This window comes from Rhagoletis zephyria, unplaced genomic scaffold (assembly GCF_001687245.7).
Source record: "Rhagoletis zephyria isolate East Lansing unplaced genomic scaffold, Rhagoletis_zephyria_1.1 Rzeph_scaffold_01862, whole genome shotgun sequence".
Lineage (NCBI taxonomy): Eukaryota > Metazoa > Arthropoda > Insecta > Diptera > Tephritidae > Rhagoletis > Rhagoletis zephyria.
The window spans coordinates 65,318-85,294 of NW_016158946.1; the positions used below are offsets into that span (position 1 = coordinate 65,318).

Below are 19,977 nucleotides of genomic sequence, written 5' to 3' on the forward strand. Positions count from 1 at the left end.
AAAAAACAGCAAAGGAGATGCATACATATGTATTCGTTTCTCTCAAAATATTAACACGAAGTTTTTACAATATACGAGCCAAAATCTTAAATTTTTCGAGTTGCGACTATCTTTTCGCACACCTAGATTTCTAGTGCGATCAACTCATAAACAAGTTTGGGCGATTTTTTTGCATAAGTCAATTCATAGCACTTATATCCAATTAAAGGAAATATTTTTATACCCGAGCGCGCTTGTGCACAAGGGTATTTTAACTTTGTTCGCATAACGGTTTTTTGTAACAGCCAAAATGAATCGAGATAGATATGGACAAATGTATACATAAATGCTCAGAATCAAAAGAGAAATCGATTAAGCAATGTCTGTCTGTCCTTCCGTCCGTCCGTCTGCCCGTGTACAGGATAACTCGAGCAAATCTTGAGATATCTCAACAAAATTTGGTATGTAGGTTGCCCTTTATCCAAGGTATGCTGTCATTGAAAATGGGCGAAATCGGACTGTAATCACGCCCACTTCCCATATAACGGTATTTTCGAAAAATGTAAAAACTACGATATTTCAGTAAATATTCGATGAAAATTGTGAAAATGAGTACGTTAAGTAGAATTGTGGTCAAAAATAATATTATTATGAAATTGTGTGACCCACACTTTTTACACATGTCTCTTGAGCAATGCGCCTTAATTCTTTCTCCAAATGCTACTTCTACAGCTTGCAATAATTGCCTCATTTCCATCTCATTTTTCATTAGCGCGTTATTAAATTCACTTCTATAATCAACTACCTGCTGACCGTTCTGCTTTATGTCTAGCCAAGAAATCTGTTGAAAATCATTGAAATCGGGCAATAACTACGCCCACCTGCCATATATCGGTAATTTACAGAAACACGAAAGCTGCGATAAATCGGTAACAACTTTGCAGAAAATTTGAATAATATAAATTTTTGGATAATGGGCTTAGCGCCGCCAACTTATGACCACTAATTTGTATCTCGGTAACCGATTTATAAATTTTTACCAAACTCGGTGCCCTTAATATTAATAACTTTGGTACGGAAAAGCAATTTCTTGAAAATTATTCACATCGGACTAAAATTACGCTCGCTTCTGGTATAACGGTAAATTTCAGAAATATCTTGCAAAGGTAGTTTAACTAAAACATTATATACCTGTTTTCGTATTAATTGCGTTGAATTTGTACTATCCACAAGCAGTTTAATTTCCCTTTATGAATTTTGAGTTATCTCACTTTAGATCTTGGTGTGCGTAAAAAAAACTTGCAAAAAACTCTCTGTACCTAAACTTTATTGATTGACCGTATATGTACAGTTGTCAACAAAATAATAGGAGTGGTATATTTGACCAGTTTTGGCTATTTGTCTTTTATTTAATGTTTATTATTTTTTTATAAAAGTCTACAAATTCTGAAAATTTTCACTAATATTTCAAACCTTTTAATCAGAATCTTTAGAAAAACTATTGGATTAATTCAGTTTGAAATTTCAAGTCCCTAGCTTATCGGGAAGTTGGTTAAAAATTGATTCCAACATTTGCTTACACACAGGTTAAACTTACTTTTGAAAAAGGAACTTCTCCAGATTACGAATAAAAAAAGGTGCTTCCTTGTGTTTTACGTATGTATGTAGGTGTTATGGTTTGGAGGTGTCGATATGTAATGGTATGTCTATAGACCAACAAAAACTGATGAAATTAAGCTTATTAGGTACTTAGTTAAGTGGTGATACAAAGGAAGGCGGGGTTTACTGTATTTATGTATGTTTGTAGACCCAATTTAATCTGCACATTTAAAATTTGTTTTTTTTTTTGGTACCCACATAGTTATGATTTTTTCTAACGTTTTAGGTAATACGTCGCGGCAAAAATATTCTACCTACAGTCGCTCGTCTATGTCTGATTGCGACGTTCTTCGAAGATGGTTTACGTATGTACTTCCAATGGAACGAACAACGTGAATATATGGATATGAGCTGGGGCTGTGGCAAATTTTTGGCTACAGTTTTTGTGTTAGTGAATTTGTTTGGACAACTTGGTGGCTGTGTTATGGTTATTGCTAGGTATAAAGTCGAGATTGCTGTGGGTTTGCTCTTTTTCATCGTAGTGCTACAGGTAGGCCAATCAATTACATATGTACATGTATGCATAATTATAGTTGTATCCATATTTACCTAAAATTTGTGTTATTTCAACTAGACAATAGCTTACTCTATACTTTGGGACATACAATTCTTGTTTCGCAATCTCGCGCTGATCGGCGCATTACTGCTCGTATTAGCCGAATCACGAGTCGAAGGACGTAGTCTGTTCGCTGGTGTTCCCTCACTTGGTGAGAATAAGCCGAAGAATGTTATGCAGCTCGCTGGTCGTGTACTGCTTGCATTTATGTTTATTACACTTATACGCTTCGAACTGAGCTTCCTTCAGGTATGTTCTGAGTAAAAATCTCACCACTATCAAATTACTCAAATACATATGTATGTATTTATTCTTTTTCAAATGCTTTGTTGTTTTCTTTCAGATTGTGCAAGATATAATCGGTTCGATTTTGATGGTTCTAGTAACAATCGGCTATAAAACAAAATTGTCTGCACTCATCCTCGTAGCACTGTTGACCGTTTTGAATTTGTATCATAACGCGTGGTGGACCATTCCTTCTTATAAGCCACTTAGAGATTTCCTAAAATATGACTTTTTCCAGGTAAAGCGTCGCTTATTGTACACACATAAATACTTATACAGTTGTGAATTTGGGGCTAAATTTATTTCATTGTATTCGAAAAATCTATTTTTTTTTTCAAAAACTCTTTGTTAAACACTTATCTTACGAAATGTTTTATTATTCCAGACGCTCTCCGTGATCGGCGGTTTATTAATGATTGTGTCACTGGGGCCTGGTGGTGTATCAATGGACGAACATAAAAAAAAATGGTAGACTTCGTCGCCGCAGTACACATGCTTATGTAATCCGCATGTAACAGAGAGGAAATTATTATTTTTTATTTTATATCAATGTACTTTTGTTTCATAAATTAGACACCTTTTTATAAAAGCAAACGATAAACACAACAAAACCATAAAATGGGATAAATAATGACAAAAAAAAAAATAAAACAAATGGACAAAATCAATGTATGTATAAGGAAACTAAATAGAGAAATTTTTACTTTGGGGGTTCTTAATTTTTGTTTGTGAAACACGGACTTTTGAAAGAAACAATAAATGATTCCTTTTGTGCTTCCGTATTTGTAAAAGATTTTTGTAGAATTATGATTTGGGATTGCTTATCACAAGTAAAACTGAAACACGGAGGTTTTACCTAAAAAATCCAGGTTGTATTATGTAATTGAACACCTATTTACATACAAACGATTTTCGGTAAGAGACCACTTAAAAGTGCACGCATACGTACATAAATGTTGCTCAATTTATTTTTTAAGTACATTCTGTTTCAGTTCAAAAATATATATTAATTATGTTTTGTACTTGTACTAGTTTCATTGTACCAATATAATTTTTAGTTAATAAATTTTTCAGATTCAGGGTAACGATGTATTTTGGATGGTAACGATTGGGAAGCGCAAATAAAATTTTATGATAAAAATTGATTATTTTTACTAAAACAAAAATTGTTTTTTTTTTGATTATAGTGGCAATTAAAACACTTACGAAAAGTGGTAAAGTATTTTACTTTATAGCAAAACGGAACCACCCAGATTTATATCTGCCCAAGGACTGAGGCCGCTTTGGACTTGGTTAGTAGTGCATACTATCACTCCGTTGGACCTCGGTTCAATCCCTGCTCCGAGCAGCATCTAAAATTGTAGATCCATCCATTTTGTATTATAACATCAGGACGCACACCACACATTTTAGAGGCTCGAATTTTTCGTGTAATCTACGAGTGTTATTGAATTCGAATAGCTACGACCGTAGCGTATGCTTTGAAACACACGTTTCTAGCAATTCTGACTCTTGATCGTAATTTCGTAGATTTTAATAGAATTAATAAAAATTTTCTGCTTGACTTAGGATTCGAACCAACAGACAAAATTTTTTATAGCGCCAATATTGCGCCGTTAATCGGAATTAATGTTTGTCTATCCTTTTATTGCCAAATTAAAAATCATTTCCGAAATTTCAAAAACCTTCATGAAATTTTTTACAAACTTAAAAACTTGTAGATCCAAACTGCAAAAAAACGTGTCTTTAGAAAGCGTTACTGTTCCTTGATTAAAAGACATGTTAATGTTTGTTATCGTAATTTTTATTTATTTATAAGTAATATTTTACTTCAAAATTTAATTTCACGCATTGCAAATAGTGCTGAAGAGTTGTTTGCCATTTTAATTTCGATTATACTTTAAATTTAATTGCTAAACTCTGCATTCTAGTGTGCTTGAAACAATTCTTCCTATGGGAAAATGGCTTCAATGCATTACTTTTCTTTGAAATCGTTCGTCAATGCTTTTAATTCAAAGCGGCAGCACCAGAAATAATTTCAATCAACTCGCGGGTGATGACAGCCTGTCTGGTACGGTTGAATGTGAGCGTGAGTTTCTCAATCATTTCACCTGCGTTCTTGGACGCGTTGTCCATGGCAGTCATACGGGAAGATTGTTCAGAACAAGCACCCTCCTTCATGGTATAGAAAATCAGGGAAGCTAGCGAATATTCTAAATAGCTTTGTATAATATCACTGTCGAGTGAATCGTACACCGCTAACTTGTCAGATTTCTCTACGGTGGGTGTATTAAACACTGGCAGAGTAGACAATTGGTATGATACCACAGATTTGAATTTATTGTAGACGATTTGTCCTTCGGTGAAGTCATAGCCGGTCTTAGACACCTCATGAGCAATTTTCGAAGCATCTAGGAAGGTGGGTGGCAGACGGCCTACCTCGTTAGCTACCATCAAAATGTTCTTCCCATAGGTACGCGACAAAATTGAACGCGACTTATCACCTACGCAAAAGAGCTTTGTGTTGGCATCACCTTTGGCTAATTCGTTACGGATGTGACGAGCGACGCCGGTGTGAACCGCTCCGCACAGGCCACGATCAGAGGTCATGGCGATCAACAACTTCTTCGGCTCGGCCTTCTCGTCAGACTGAATTTCAGTTTTTTCGAAAAATTGCTGGGCACCAATACCATAAGGACGTGCAGCTTTTAAATCACGCTCAGCGCGAGAGTATTTAGCTGCTGACACCATCTTCATGGATTGCGTAATTTTCTGAATGTTCTTCACGGACTTCAAACGGATTGAGATGGCTTTCAGAGTAGCCATGCCTCGTTGGGGCTGCGACTGTATGGTCGCCTCAATGGCAATGGGGACCAAAACGTTAGCTCGCTGCATCATCATCTTGTTAAGTTGAAGTTCGGGTCCGCGCAGAAAACTGGAAATGGAATAAAAGTATTATTATTTAATATTTTTTGCGATTTTTGGTTATGCAAAACGAGAATTACCAAATTTTTTCACGACACGAAGCAATTGACAGCGAATGGTGTTGAGAATTTCCTCTTATGTAAGTTCCATACAGTGTTGTCGAAACGATTCGTTTGGCAAAAGGAAAATTTTGCTTCCGCCAAAGCATGTACGGGAAAACATGATTTTATGACCGAATGATAATACTCCTTTAAAATAATACATAACTTGACTTCATATACATAAATATAAATGATTGGTTATAATTTTTTGTGCAATATGATTACAAGTAATATTGTATTTTCCACACTCAAATTGGGATATTTCGCGTGTTGTCAAATTTGACAATTGGAGGAAATTCCTGCAATCTGAAGGCCCTGTGCAATTTTTTGAGCAACTAGCTGGAATGTCAGGAAACTGAGTTACTTGTTTCGATATCATTGTATGATTGAGCATCGAAGGGCATCGATGAATCGATTTGCATAGGAATTTTCGGATAAAGCCCTGTCTCCACAGGAAAACACTGATGATGTTTCACAACAAAATATGTTACTGGGAAAGTTGTAGAAAGTTATAAATAAATTACTGCAACTGAGCTAATTAGATATGTTTCAACGCAACTTTTTGGAGCTATTTCAAGTTATTTGGTCAAAGTTACTTGTCTATTTGTTTAAATAAAAACTGGAATGACGGTTTAATGTACTACATATGTCTGTTTTGGAAAAATATCGATGCATCGATACATCGACTACTATACATCCAGTGGAGAAATGTCGGTGCATCGAGCACACCATCGATATTTTCGATGCATCGATGTTTTTCCGAAATCTCTAACTACGATTTGTTTGGTTTGGAAATCCCAAAAATTCGCTGTGTTGGATTAGACATTTTTTTACTTGTGCCTCCTTTATTTATATTTGTGAAGGTTTAGCAAAGATGACAGATCCTCAAGATGAGCTTTGTCCACCACCAACGGAGGATGATGAATTAACATTGCCACGCGCAAGCATTAATAAAATTATAAAAGAACTGGTACCGTCGGTGCGCGTGGCGAACGAGAGCAGAGAGCTGATACTTAACTGCTGCACAGAATTTATACACTTGATTTCTTCTGAAGCTAATGATGTTTGCAATAGGCGTAATAAAAAAACGATTAATGCCGAACATGTCTTGGAAGCGCTTGATCGATTAGGTTTTTGCGACTACAAGCAGGAGGCAGAAGCTGTATTGAATGATTGTAAGGAAGTTGCAGCCAAACGGCGTCGCCAAAGCACACGGCTTGAAAATCTTGGGATACCTGAAGAGGAACTGTTACGGCAACAACAAGAACTTTTTGCTAAAGCACGAGAAGAGCAAGCGCGGGAAGAGCAACAACAGTGGATTAGCATGCAGGCGTCGGCGGTTCAGCAAAGCGCAGAATTAATGCATCGTCAAATGAAGTCTCAGTCCAGTAACTGTGGTCTAGAAGATGATGAGGACGACGATGAGGAGTACTGATTGTGACTAGACTTGGACTTTAATTTAGAATGTAATTGAGAACTATACAATAGATACCTAGCATACCGATTAAAATGAATTTTTATTTCAAAACCAGTATAATTCTACTTAACATTTTAATGCTAACTGTAATTTTCGCCGACTTTCCCTTTATCTTCATCTAAATTCAGCTTTTCAATCTGACTTAGGAGCACAGGGGGTATATCTTCGGCGGCACATACATAATCGCCCGGCTTGTACTTTCCTAGTAATTCACTATGATCTTTCCAAAACTTCTCACGTATCATGTCATCGTGATGAGGCACAATTAGTTGTCTATTCAGACCACCATCGCCCTCAGTTTTTACTCTTTTTCTTAGAAGTACAGTGCCTTTTCGGAACATAACTGGGAGATTGTTATAATTAATGCCAAACTTCGTGAAAAGCATTTCATTTTTGTCTGCGGAAAATGTCCCGCGTAGTTCTGCTTCAGCTTCTTGATTACTTAGACCCGATTCTAATACCAAATTCCAAAACGCTGTATTGTATAAGTTATTAATGTGAACATCCGCTTGTCGCCAGCTGAGGTAGTCGCGCAAATTCTGATCCGATGGATACAAAACAATACGTCCATCAAAACATGGAGGATACAGCAAAGACTTACTACTCATCCACCTGCTCCAGTTAAATACATATGCTGAAGTGAATAAACTGGTAACATATGAAAGAAGCTTAGCTGCACGCCGATTAAAGACATTAGTTTCTTTGCGGAAAACAAATGAGTACTCATCACTTTGGCCGTAAGCCAGTGTTATATCACGAAATTCTTCCATGACACTTACTGCGGCCGTATTCATTAAATTCAGAGCTGTTTGGGTAAAAATTATTTGTACATATTAGGTAAAGAAGGTAAATACATATGTATATAGAATAATGCTAATTACCATTTGCGTCATTCGGCTTGGCAAAATTGTGAGCTTTACAAAATGTATGAAAGCCCTTGCCGTCCAAACGTATAACGATCCAAACATTAGGCAGGATACTATCGTCTTGTTCGTAGTTTTTAACATATTCGAATCGGCTGCAGGCCATCCCACGCGCCGTATGCAAACCACGTTGTTGATATAGAAACTGGACTGAGTTCTTCAGCAAATTAATAGAATTATTGAACTTCCCCATAAATTACTGCCTCCAGAATACTATGCACAGTATGATAAAGTTTGGAACGATTGAAGTGAAATAAAATTACATATGAACATTCCAAAGCGATTTACCTTAATCTTCCAGATTTCTGAAGTCCATCTTCATTTTGAAAATGAACGCAGGTATACATACATACATATGTACGCTTACGGACGTCAAAAATATGAAAACAGCTGATTAGTAAACAAATCCTCTGATAAGAGATGCATTATGGATGAAAGTGATTGCTGCGGCAATGGATGTATGAGCTGCATATTAAATGTGGGACTACGGAAATCTGATGCTGTCGATCTAGTGGGAAAATATAATGTTATATCAATTTATCAAAAATTCCGTCTACTTGAAAGGCGATCGCATAACCCAAAGGCGTTTAACTCAACACATAGTAATGAGGACCTGCCCAAAGTATTGGAGCTTCACTTTAAAGCTGCTGACCTGCCAATCGATTCGGGTGATTACATTTTGGACATACCAGTTGGATATCATATAATGATGCGCACCAAATTTCCGAACGATGTTGTTTGGCTTCGACCCTACTCACCCTTTTGGGTTGACGCTTTGGCATTGGAGTTTAAAATACTTGTTAACCTTTCACCAAATGGTTATATGTCGCGATACATTAGTGGGTTACAGCCCGGCGACTTGGTGGAATTCCGTGGACCAATCGGTGCATACGAACGGACAACAAGAAATTGTGAAGATAATTGCGTTTTTGTTATTACACAAGGAGTAGCGATTGCTCCAACGCTCCGGATTGTTAAGAGAATTCTCGATAACGAGGAGGATTTTAGCAGAGTTATACAGCTCGCGTGCTACAGAGACTTGAAACATTCTTATTTCCGTGATAAATTAAAAGAATTTAACAAATATTGGAATTATTCAAGTAGAATATATCTCGCACATCAGCGGTGTTCAAAGGAAATGTGCGAGGATTCTAAATGCACAGGTAAATGTGATTGGTTTCAAAGCAAATTGTGGTATAAAGAATTAGTGTATTCGCAACGTTTAAACCTAACAGAATTAGAAAATATTTGTAATGTTATTAAAAAAGATACAAAATTAGAATTTGTTATTGGGGGAAGCAGAAAGTTTCAAGAAGCTGTTAATGAAATGATACACAAATCCACTATAGAAGTACTAGATGAAAATATTGTTATGTTATAAAGCGAAAAGGAATGTGATTCGACACATCGCTCATTTAGTAAAAGACTGTTACAACTCACGAAATGAAAGATTTGGTGTGGGTAATACATGCTAAAATCCTGTGTGGTACCGGGGTGAAGCGATTTTGCATCTGAAAGCCGTTTTAGATTGTGAGTCTTTTACTAAATAAGCAATAGGTACATATTTCTTTTAGACAAAAATGTTATACAAAAATGAGGTTCTATATGTATTTGTATCATCTGCGATCATCTCCAAATAAAAAAAAAATCATGTTTTTTAAAAGACGCAGCATTAATTTTAAAAGTTGTGTATAATTAAAATAGTTTAAGGGTTTCCGAATTGAACAAAAACTAAAAAAAGTATATCAATATTAATCTTAAAATTTAATTCAGATGATTAAGCTGTCGTCAACTCTTACATCGGTTCTCTACTTTGTTAAAGATTTATTGATTCCCTGTTACAACTGCGCGGAAATTAGAAAAGTTGTGAGAAACTCAAATTATCTTGTCATGAGAGACAGTGATTAAGCAAGCAACAGTTTTTAAATATTAAAAACAAAAAAAAACAACGATATTTATGTACGTGCATATACCTATATTTGCGTGCATTATGTACATACATTCAAGAGGTCCAGCTTAATCTCACACCAGGCATTTAAAGAACTGATTGACGCTTGTATGGTGAAAACCAGAAAGTAACAACTGGCTGGTACAGTGCTACCTAAAGGTCTCCACGTGGGAGTTCTGTGGCAATTTGCCCAACATTTCGTTTACATGTTTGTCTAATCAGTTCCTTTATATGACTAATGAAGCCGAAATTTTCATAACGTTGCAAGGATTTGAACCTGACATCCAGGCATACACGGCTAGTGGTCTATCTACTGAATTAGCCATTTCGGCCCATTTGGATATTTTTTCTCCTATGGAATGGTGGTATGCAAAAATCGTAAAAACCTTTGGAGGTACTTCGATGGGATCCTTGCTCCACCAAATCATAATCATCAGAAATTGCTCTTTCCGACTAAAAGTTTTTCAACTCTTTCGTTCCTTAGTTCTGCCAGATATCAAAGCGATTTGCTCTTTGTTGTACCACTAAGTTTAGTCAGTTTCAATTTTGCAATCAACCTCAGCTAACAATATCGCCCGTTCCTTTCTACATTGTATATTCTTTGCCTTAACATGTATATATGTGCATACTGGCGTTCCGATTTGTAAGTTCTATAAAATGACAATTTAAAAAAATTTCTAAAATCAAATTTACTCAAACATTTATTATTTTAAAAATTAATCGAAGGTGGAGAACAATAGAGGAACCATTTTCCTCTTTTATTTATCACGAAGTGGTTTATAATGTGTCACCTGTTGATGGCAGAGCATCTTCATTCATAGGATTAATATCATCACCGGGCGAATAAAGTGCTGAATGCTCTGGCTGACCAGGGATGGCTCTATCATTTGTGTCATCATCGTCGTCATGTGTATCAGAATCATCGCTATCATCGTTGGCTGTAAACACAAATGATAACAAAGGGATAAACTTGTATTTGAACCTTTAAATCTACAAACTAAATATGAATACACCTCTAAAGTGTACGTACCATCTTCGTCATCAGTTTCTGGTCCTGGTTTTGTAAGTACTTTACCCAATGGTGGAATATCACTTGCAGCATTTTTAATAGATTCTTTCCAGCTATCATGTTCTCGCTCATAGCGCAAAACATCATCTTCACTGGGTGGTGTATTAATTTCGAACCAAATTCGATTGGCGATTTGTGGCCGTAATGATGGAAAGAATGGAATCATTGACATGACTTCTATTTGGTTTATATTGATGGTATCCGAATGTTGCTGAGATATTAGCTGAAATAAATAAAAATGTAAATCAAGTCCGATTTTAATATAATTACATGTATTTACAATGGATTAAATACATACGATTTGTACGACACAATCCAGCCGTTTTCATTTGTAAACAAAAATCTAACTTCTGATCTAACTAGGGATTAAACGATACGAGTAAAAACAAGTACATACTCGATACTTTTCGTTCGATACGAAGTAGGTGTCGAAAAAAATACTCGTATCGAAATCCGAATTCAAGCAGAATTTCTTTTCGCAAGAGACCAACCAGCGACCTTCGAATATTGATAATATCAATTTTTTTTCCGGAAACCAGTATGCAATAAACTTTTTTAACAGATATTTTTGCTGGTTTTACATCAGGGTATCCATTTCCATGGTCGCAAAAACCATAAGATCTATTTAAAATATTTTTTTAAGTTCATTGAACGCTGTTTTAAGTCAAGAATTTAACAATCCGAATATTTTTTTAGAAGGTCGGTCCTTAGGTCAATGTAATTTTTCATTCAATCAGACCTTTAAAAAGGCTTTCAAAAGTGAAAGTTTTGATTTTTTTCTTTTTTTACCTAAAACCAGTTTGTAATAAACATTGTAAAAACAATTGTAACTGAAATGCCTTTTCGATTTATGCGACAAAGGAAATGGATTCCTTCATGTATAAAAAACAAAAATATGGGGTTAAAACCTTTTAGAAATTCCATGGCATACTGGTTCAGGCAAAAAAAAAATAAAAAATTTAAACCATCTAGTTTTGAAAGTAATTTTAAAGATCTATTTAATTATTCTACCAAACGAGACTATTTTTCCTGAATTCCCTATCTCACCGCTACATTTATTTTGCTATCTCTNGGTCAATTTAATTATTCTACCAAACGAGACTATTTTTCCTGAATTCCCTATCTCACCGCTACATTTATTTTGCTATCTCTTCTCCTTTGATTTTGAACCTTTTTTTTCAAAAATAGAACACTGTGCGGTGCATACACCACCCCATGATAAAAATATAGTAAGGTAGAACCGCTGAGAGTCACTTTTAAAATTCTTGACGTTTCCAAACAATTTAATTTTTAAATTTACTCACAAACTCACACACACATTTTCATTTTCAATCTCAAGCAACAACAATTTCGAACAATTTCATTTTTTTATTTTCACTTTTATATGATTTTAAAATGTTGGCAAACTTCAAAAAAAAATCATGGCCGACAAATTGAGAGAACGGTTATACCTTGCTATGTTTTTATCATGCACCACCCAACATGCAGAGAATATTATAGATGGTGGAGACTAGCTCTGTTATTGAAAAAAAAGAAAGGAGAAAATAGTAGGGAGCAAAGCGTGGGTGACAAAAAAAGTTATCCTAAAAAAAAACTAAAATATTCGACATAGCCTTGCCCAGGAATTTAAGCTTTCTAAGAACTCACCACATAAAATCCGTTATTTTTTTACTACATATAAGAAATATACACCTGGTATTTTGCCACCTTATAAATCAAAGTACAATATATNCTAAAATATTCGACATAGCCTTGCCCAGAAATTTAAGCTTTCTAAGAACTCGCCACATAAAATCCGTTATTTTTTTACTATAAGAAATATACACCTGGTATTTTGCCACCTTATAAATCAAAGTACAATATATCTGCCTACGATACAAAAATCAAATAGGACTTCTCAAACCACCGAAATTCAAAATAAAAATTTTTACATTTTTAAATCAATATGGGCACTGAGCGGCCAACTCACCTTCTAAGGTTAAACGAGATTATCTTCTTGTAAATTTTTCAAGGTATTACCTCTTTTAAATACCATTAATCATTAAGTATTATGTTATGTTGTTCTATTTAATTTCCAGTTCCTACATCATTAACTTTTATTATTCGGAATTTAGGATTCGCCGATGATGATTAAATTATTACTAGGTTAACATAAGTGGATTATCCCAATTTTCGAGCTTAACTCCCTAATCTGTAATTAGCCATACAAAATTCGGTCTTCGTTAATCTGTAATTATAAAGTAATCTCAGATTAAGCCGATAACTTTTCGGTTTCCATCCTAGTTTTATCGATTTTTTTGCGAAGAAGAGCAGAAATGTCAAGTGTAAAAGTCAACAAATAACGACACTAGCAATGAGAACCCGTTTGTAAAAGTATTTTTAATAAAGTATTAAGTTAAATTATACCTAAATTGCTTAATGTAGCAGAAAAAAGTGATTGATTACGGTGGCCCAGAGTAGAAACGTTTATTTGCTAAAAATATTTCCTATGAATTGCATCAGCTCTTCACTCATTAGTTGCGTTCCCTAACTCGCAAGAAGTTGCAAGAATTTACAGGAATTTACCAAAAAGCGTTCCCGTACTCGGTTCTCTGGCTTCTTTTGCCTTTTGACAGTTTTACAGGTTTTAAAGCTTAGTATCCAGCTCTTAAGAAAAGCAAAAACTCCATATAAAATGACGTACAAGAAATGGCTAAGAAATTTTCTTGAGTCAAATTTCCTTAAGGCAGTACGCAGTTCTTCAGAAATTTAGTACGCTTTCTACTACGGTTTTCTAAAGTTTTTTGTGAAAAAAGAGCACAAGGCAACCCAGGTTTGCAACAGAAATATATGCCCGTTCCATTATTTCTTGAGGAAAGAGTGAGGCAACAGGCTGTGAGGTATAAAAAATGTCAAAATTCCTTGGACACACACGCGAAATAATGGCAATTTTTTATTGACCGTTTTCTTAAGAGCTGGATACTAAGCTTAACCCAGAAAGTTGGGGAACACAACTGTTGTTTACAAATGCAACACTCCACTACAGTTTTTTGGCCTGCCATTTACAGCGACATAAAAAACCGTGGAGTTTCGGCAACTCTAAAAACCAGTGGCTGTCTAATATATGAATCTCGGATTCTCAAAGTTTGCAACGCACTGGAGTGAATAATGTGACAACCAAAACGTCATCTTCTATGTTCTGCGATTTGTTTTAAGATATCAAAAATCTATTATTTTTTTCGAAATTAGTATAAATTTGAGTAAAAATGATCGAAATCACTTGCAACGATCGTTTGGGGAAAAAAGTAAGCATTTGTATGTAGAAATGTAAAAAAATGATCGATCTATTTCTTTTTTGTTAGGTGCGCGTGAAATGCAATCCCGAAGATACTATTGGCGATCTGAAAAAACTTATTGCTGCACAGACAGGTACCAAATCTGAAAAAATTGTTTTAAAAAAGTGGTACACCATCTACAAGGATCCTATCCGTCTATGTGACTGTAAGTACATCTATTAAAAACTATTGCCTAAATTTCACATTTCTTCCTAGATGAAATCCATGACGGCATGAATTTGGAACTGTACTACCAATAGTTTAGTTATAAAGTGAAACTTAAATACATACTTAGTTTTGATAAAAAATGTTTATTTTAAGCAGTAAAAAATAAATTTTTTGTATAATACAAAAAAGTGCCAAGTTTTACAAAGTACCAAAAAATTATCTCAAGATCCCATACATCCATACATTCAGAAATACAACCATTCGCATATTGTCATGAGCATACAATGTACATTAGATCATCGTTGGCTGTAATTTAAAGGTAAGTGCAATTCCTCCATTAGGGAGGATAGTCCTCCTTTAGGAAGGACAGTCCTCCTTTATGATGGACAGTCTTCCTTTATATGCTTTATCGTGGGTACATACTATGCACTAGAGTCTTATTAATCGTGTGTATAGACTAAGCGTAAGCACCACTTTAGCACCATAGTGATACTTTCGTTGGTTGTTGTTGTTGTTGTAACAGCACACAAATTCCCCAAAGAGTTTTTGGGGAGTGTAGCTGGAGTGACAGTCCTTGGCCAGCTATAAATCTGGGTCGTGGGAGTTCGTTGGTTGATTGTACCGGCACACAAAAAAGTGGTGTGTGCTTTTAACCAGACCCACCTACCGACTATTTTTGAAGGGTATCGCCGATCTAAGCTACCTGCCCAGACTTGACCCCAATATCCCCAATGAGTGCCCGGCATGTAGAGAATCCCCCGACGACACCAACCACCTCTTTACATGCCAGCTCAATCCGACTCAGCTAACACCCCTCTGCCTCTGGTCCGAACCCATTGAAACAGCTCGTTTCCTGGGCCTCCCGTTAGTTGAGCTTGATGAAAATGTTTGAACGTTGACCTGAAAAAGGCGGGGCTTAGTAGTGCCGCTACAACAACAACAACAACCGACTATATTTTGATCCGCTGAGCCAATTGCATCTTATTTTAAAATAGGCGACAATTTTGTGAAGAAATTAGAAAACTTAACATATACTTCTGTGTTCGTTTGGAAAAATAGCTTATGTCGAAAGGCTGGCTTTAGTATAATGCGGCATTCCTTTTATTCTCTAAACGACAAGGAATTTTTGGGTGAGACTTAACAAGAATATTGACTTGCTGGTATTGGAACTATTTCTTGCACGTTTATTTGCTAAAAGTTTCTCAACGGCTCAGCGCCGAGTACATATATGCCATGTGAAAATGTATTTATTCCTGTTCAATTTGCGTTGTGTTGTCCTGGAACTAATGCAACAGTAGATAGAGTTGTTTCAAAGGAAGGATATATCTTGTTCGGATGTATCGTTAGAAGAAGATGCATTGATAAAAAATATTCACTCAATTGATAGGTACTCATTTAAATAATGATTGATTATTATATTACATTTATGTAATGAGTCCATGCTGGCCGAAGGAGCCTATCTACAAAAAAATATTAATATAAGAAAGAAGGATCTATAAAAAATGAATGCGGTATTTTACTAAAAAGTTCATTGCACCTACGTGGTGCTACATATTATAGTAAAAGAAAATTAAAAGGGCATCCCTCGGGCTATCACCGTTTCGATTTTAGTAACGCATTTTAAGGTGCACCACAACTTTTTTGAAATGTCAGTTAGTCTACACTGGCGCTCATAATATAATAATATAAATAATTTTTTAACAATATTTCAATGTGTTAACAAAAATGTTAACATAAAATATAAAGCAAAACTAAGTACACGGTATTTTTTGTTAAATATATTTAATGTTTTTTAAGCTAACTTTTTTTTTTTTTTTATAAACATATGGTTCATGCGTCACCAAAACCATATAAATCAAACTTTCGTTTTTGTATAGAGCTTAGAAAAATTCAACAAATTTTCATCTAAGGGCCAAATTCACAGTGCGTAGTTAACTCAGAATCGGAGTTAACTATACATTTTCAGTACAAAAATCTGTAGTTAACTGCGGATTCCGGGTTAATTACGCACTGTGGATTTGGCCCCACATCTTCAACTTTTTAATCTGAATTTTTGATAAATTTTTGTGTTAATTTTTTTATTAGTCAGCCGTCAGCAAAAAAAAAAAAAAATTAATAAAAATCAACGATTTTTTTTCAACTTGAAACTTCCACCTCATCAGACTAAAATTGTATGGGCAATAAACTTCCATGTACAAATTTTTTTTAAAAAATTCAGATAAAAAAGTTGAAAACTTTGATGAAAATTTGTCTAATTTTTCTAAGCTCTGTGTAAAAACTGAAAGTTTGATTTATATGGTTTCATTAAAGCATGAACCATATTTTAACAAAAAAAAAACCTTGAAAATATTTAGCATGTAGCATGGACATTTTGGAAATAAAAGAACTTTACATTCCGGAATTCATCCACACTCAAATAAAATGCCTACATACAATACTGCAGCACTGTTTGGAATTTGCAATACTGTTGCAATACACCGAACGCGATGCAGCTGTGAATGCAACTCCACAAGCCCAACGTAAGCAGAGCTGTTCACTATCATACATAGATTAGCAGCTTTTGAATTATGTACATACATACATGTGTAGTTAAGGCATTAGTTTTCAGAAATATTATAGTAATTGAAAAGCAAAGCCCAAGAACTAGTCCTTAAATTACATAAACATTGTGGACATGATACAACATTTATGTACATACATACATATTTACATAATTTTGAAATTTGAAAGTTAAAAAAGACAGATTCATACATACATATTACCTAAGTATTTCAATCATGCATTTACCATATACATATATTTGTTTTCTTCACCCAATGAACAACATAACGTCCGAACTTGCCAATAGTTTTCAGAACTTTGCTTGCGTGTCAGCTCCGGCATGCGCTTTTTATACCTTCGTTGTATATAAGCAAATGCTTATTTAAAACAATATAGGTATGTATATGCACTTGTTGCTACTTGATCATGTGCATTAATTTTTATACACTTAATTCACTACTACTTGGGTATGCACTATGTACATATGTATGCATTTATGAATATGCATCGTTTGTGTTTCTGCGAAGTACAGTATCATTAGAACAACGAAATATTTCGCGGCTATATTTGTTGAAGTATTAATATCTCAAGTTTCAAATGGCCGTCTGATTTTAAGGTTTCGTCCCTCTAATGCATAAAATAGCTATATATGTATGTGAATTGGTTAGGCAAAGAGAACGTGTTTCCTTATTCGTTAATGTTAACCTTTGTCAAAAAGCTGAGCCGATATACCAAATTCCCCTCGTCCCTTACTCAGCCAAGGTGCTCGTATATAAATTCAAGGTTAATTAATCTGCTAACTTACTTTTTTTGAACCGAAATTTTAAGATACCCAGAAAACTTAACACTTCGCTCACCCTTATTTTTATTTTTACTAATTCTGATTTTATTTTGAATTTTTCATCATGATGAAAACACTGTACCAATGCAAACACTGAAGCAGTTCTGAGAAGCGAAGGGCTATAGCGGGGCTGCAGAGAAATCGCGAAAGTTTAAAATGCTCACTTTCTGGTGCTTCAGCTAATTGTATATTAGTTAATTTTTTCTAAAACTAAAATCATAACTTTGAAATTCACATTTATACTAAGCTATTTCATCAAAAGTCAATAGATATGTGCATATGCATTACCTTAATATATTTGAACATACATACATATCGCACACCCTCTTCAAAAAATGCACAACTTAGAAAAAGTTTCGGTCGATTTTTTTTTTTTGCATAAATCAATTTATAGCATTCATCTCCAATTAATGCAAATATTTTTTTCTTCATGATTATATTCTCAAAGTAGAAAACTACTGTCATACCGGTTTTTGTAATAATTGAGATCCACAAGCAAATATTTAATAAATAGCAATAGCTGCGAATTTCTTCCAAATGGAGTTTTTTTTATCAAACAGCATTTTTAATTAAACGCTGTACTAATTGTTTTGGATTATATTAGATGGTAAGTGGTTTGCTGATTTTGGCAAAAAGCTGTATTTCGAAAGAAATCGAGTTATTTCATTTCAATATATATATTAATTTACCGATAAGTGTACTTCCCAATTGCTGATACGCTTATTAAAGATATATATGTATGTGAATATACATACAGTGACGAACAAAAGTATAGTCACAGTGAATTTTTCGCAATATATGCAAAGTTTTTTATTCTAATTTATTTTCGATAATTTTTCATAAAAATATAGTTCATTTTACACCAAAAAACATAAAAATGAAATCTCTAAACTTTGTGCAAAACTCAGGAAAATTCAATAAATTTGTACACTAATTTGCAACTTTATTTTTAGATCCTTTAGAAAAATTCTATGTATGCAGTTTTATAGCCCATTTAAATTTTTTTAGTGGAGTCGCTCATTTTCTCTATACAAAAAATAATTGTCGAATATACTTTGTATAGAAGAACTTGCGTGAAAAAAATTACCAAGAATCAATGCGATTTTCTAGCGACTTCAAACTGACACTTTGTTATACTAAATTTAATAAATAAAAAGTTGCAAAATAGTGTGCAAATTTAATGAATTTTCCTGAGTTTTTCACAGAGTTTAGAGATTTCATTATCATGTTTTCTGGTGTAGAATGAACAATATTTCTATAAAAAATATCGAAAATAAATTAGAATAAAAACCTTTGCATATATTTCGAAAAATTCACTGTGCCAATACTTCTGTTCGGCACTGTATATACGATATATTGTTGGCACATAAAGGTGTCGTCATGACGCATAAAAGGGGAATTGCTTAGTACTTGGATTAGTAATAATAAAATGCCTTATGTACATACATATGTATATTAGGGTGGTTCTTAAAAAATCAAATGTGCAATTTTTTTCAGTCTCACCCCTTCAATCGGTAATACCACGGTCAAAGGTATCACATAAAAATTTTGGTTCCGATTGGAGTCGGTTAAGGAGTGTGGCAATGGGGTCCAAGGCTATTGCTCCATTGAGACTTAAAAAATTAAAAATAATTTTTTCATTTAATACCCAATATCGATACGACTAAAGTCGAAGATATGATATAAAAATTTTTGTCCCGGTTGGAGTCGGTTAAGACGTCTCCATAGGGTAATCTGAATTTTCTCCATAGGGTAATCTGAATTTTGACCCCTGTGCGCCAAGCCTTAACCGATTCTAATCGGGGCCCAAATTTATATGTGATATCTCCAACTATTTATAGTCGTATCGCATTTTGGTATTAGATGAAAAAAATAATAATTTAAATTTTTTGAGTCTTCATAGAGGAATCTGAACTTTGCCCCCCTGTGCGATACGTCTTAGCCGTTTCCAATCGGGACCAAAATTTATACCTGATATTTTAAACTATAGTAGCATCGACATAGGGGTTGAGGCTTGGAAATCTGATGTAAAAATTTGCTTCCTGCATTTAAGGACCACCCTAATGTAAATATATACATACATATATGCATGCATTCCAGAGAAATATTAATTAAAAATATGTATTAGACATACATATTTCCTTTACGCTGAGTCAACATTCAATCTGTTATACGCGGTTTACATGAGGCG

At 34.5% G+C, this 19,977-nt stretch overlaps 6 protein-coding genes across 10 annotated transcripts in view; 3 read left to right on the forward strand and 3 right to left on the reverse strand.

Moving 5' to 3' along the window:
• Positions 1 to 3,068, forward strand: part of Surf4 (Surfeit locus protein 4) — a 5,018-nt gene extending 1,950 nt beyond the window's left edge. The window contains exons 2-5 of the mRNA XM_017619412.1: positions 1,865 to 2,128; positions 2,213 to 2,443; positions 2,538 to 2,717; positions 2,865 to 3,068. Of these exons, the coding sequence (XP_017474901.1) occupies positions 1,865 to 2,128; positions 2,213 to 2,443; positions 2,538 to 2,717; positions 2,865 to 2,951 (762 nt within the window). The 3' untranslated portion in view covers positions 2,952 to 3,068. The remainder of the gene's footprint in view (positions 1 to 1,864; positions 2,129 to 2,212; positions 2,444 to 2,537; positions 2,718 to 2,864) is intronic.
• A 1,399-nt stretch (positions 3,069 to 4,467) lies between these two features.
• Positions 4,468 to 5,593, reverse strand: ATPsyngamma (ATP synthase, gamma subunit). The gene is made up of 2 exons (XM_017619413.1): positions 5,485 to 5,593; positions 4,468 to 5,414 (listed from the first exon to the last, which is right to left on the reverse strand). The coding sequence occupies exon 2, from the start codon at positions 5,378 to 5,380 to the stop codon at positions 4,487 to 4,489; it is 894 nt and encodes a 297-aa protein (XP_017474902.1). The 5' UTR covers positions 5,381 to 5,414; positions 5,485 to 5,593; the 3' UTR covers positions 4,468 to 4,486.
• A 608-nt stretch (positions 5,594 to 6,201) lies between these two features.
• On the forward strand, positions 6,202 to 7,009 carry NC2beta (negative cofactor 2beta). The gene has a single exon (XM_017619416.1). The coding sequence runs from the start codon at positions 6,380 to 6,382 to the stop codon at positions 6,938 to 6,940; it is 561 nt and encodes a 186-aa protein (XP_017474905.1). The 5' UTR covers positions 6,202 to 6,379; the 3' UTR covers positions 6,941 to 7,009.
• THG (tRNA-histidine guanylyltransferase) lies at positions 6,970 to 8,285 on the reverse strand. 2 transcript variants are annotated; one of them, XM_017619414.1, is made up of 3 exons: positions 8,194 to 8,285; positions 7,864 to 8,118; positions 6,970 to 7,787 (listed from the first exon to the last, which is right to left on the reverse strand). In XM_017619414.1, the coding sequence occupies exons 2-3, from the start codon at positions 8,096 to 8,098 to the stop codon at positions 7,063 to 7,065; spliced, it is 960 nt and encodes a 319-aa protein (XP_017474903.1). In that variant the 5' UTR covers positions 8,099 to 8,118; positions 8,194 to 8,285; the 3' UTR covers positions 6,970 to 7,062. The 2 variants fall into 2 exon arrangements, with proteins under 2 accessions (XP_017474903.1, XP_017474904.1); XM_017619415.1 differs by having other exon boundaries at positions 7,864 to 8,215.
• Positions 8,260 to 11,325, reverse strand: LOC108365407 (anaphase-promoting complex subunit 15B). 4 transcript variants are annotated; one of them, XM_017619419.1, is made up of 4 exons: positions 11,203 to 11,298; positions 10,884 to 11,145; positions 10,645 to 10,791; positions 8,260 to 8,413 (listed from the first exon to the last, which is right to left on the reverse strand). In XM_017619419.1, exons 2-4 carry the CDS (start codon positions 11,092 to 11,094, stop codon positions 8,331 to 8,333), a joined length of 441 nt encoding a protein of 146 aa, XP_017474908.1. In that variant the 5' UTR covers positions 11,095 to 11,145; positions 11,203 to 11,298; the 3' UTR covers positions 8,260 to 8,330. The 4 variants fall into 4 exon arrangements, with proteins under 4 accessions (XP_017474908.1, XP_017474907.1, XP_017474909.1 ...); XM_017619418.1 differs by having other exon boundaries at positions 8,275 to 8,413; positions 11,221 to 11,325; XM_017619420.1 differs by lacking the exon at positions 8,260 to 8,413 and adding an exon at positions 9,613 to 10,503 and having other exon boundaries at positions 11,221 to 11,325.
• Positions 11,326 to 13,979: 2,654 nt separating this feature from the next.
• Positions 13,980 to 14,592, forward strand: ubl (Ubiquitin-like protein 5). The gene is made up of 3 exons (XM_017619422.1): positions 13,980 to 14,206; positions 14,264 to 14,402; positions 14,453 to 14,592. The coding sequence occupies exons 1-3, from the start codon at positions 14,168 to 14,170 to the stop codon at positions 14,494 to 14,496; spliced, it is 222 nt and encodes a 73-aa protein (XP_017474911.1). The 5' UTR covers positions 13,980 to 14,167; the 3' UTR covers positions 14,497 to 14,592.
• The last annotated feature ends 5,385 nt before the right edge of the window (positions 14,593 to 19,977 follow it).

Excerpts from the sequence above, each read along its gene's own strand:
- ATPsyngamma (XM_017619413.1), bottom strand. The coding sequence starts at position 5,380 with ATGATGATGCAGCGAGCTAACGTTTTGGTCCCCATTGCCATTGAGGCG.
- NC2beta (XM_017619416.1), top strand. The coding sequence starts at position 6,380 with ATGACAGATCCTCAAGATGAGCTTTGTCCACCACCAACGGAGGATGAT.
- THG (XM_017619414.1), bottom strand. The coding sequence starts at position 8,098 with ATGGGGAAGTTCAATAATTCTATTAATTTGCTGAAGAACTCAGTCCAG. Across the intron at positions 7,788-7,863 it reads CAAGCCGAATGACGCAAATG|CTCTGAATTTAATGAATACG; the intron begins GTAATTAGCATT and ends TTACCCAAACAG.
- LOC108365407 (XM_017619419.1), bottom strand. The coding sequence starts at position 11,094 with ATGTCAATGATTCCATTCTTTCCATCATTACGGCCACAAATCGCCAAT. Across the intron at positions 10,792-10,883 it reads AGAAACTGATGACGAAGATG|CCAACGATGATAGCGATGAT; the intron begins GTACGTACACTT and ends TTGTGTTTACAG. Across the intron at positions 8,414-10,644 it reads AGATGCTCTGCCATCAACAG|ATCGACAGCATCAGATTTCC; the intron begins GTGACACATTAT and ends TTTTCCCACTAG.
- ubl (XM_017619422.1), top strand. The coding sequence starts at position 14,168 with ATGATCGAAATCACTTGCAACGATCGTTTGGGGAAAAAA. Across the intron at positions 14,207-14,263 it reads ACGATCGTTTGGGGAAAAAA|GTGCGCGTGAAATGCAATCC; the intron begins GTAAGCATTTGT and ends CTTTTTTGTTAG. Across the intron at positions 14,403-14,452 it reads TCCTATCCGTCTATGTGACT|ATGAAATCCATGACGGCATG; the intron begins GTAAGTACATCT and ends ATTTCTTCCTAG.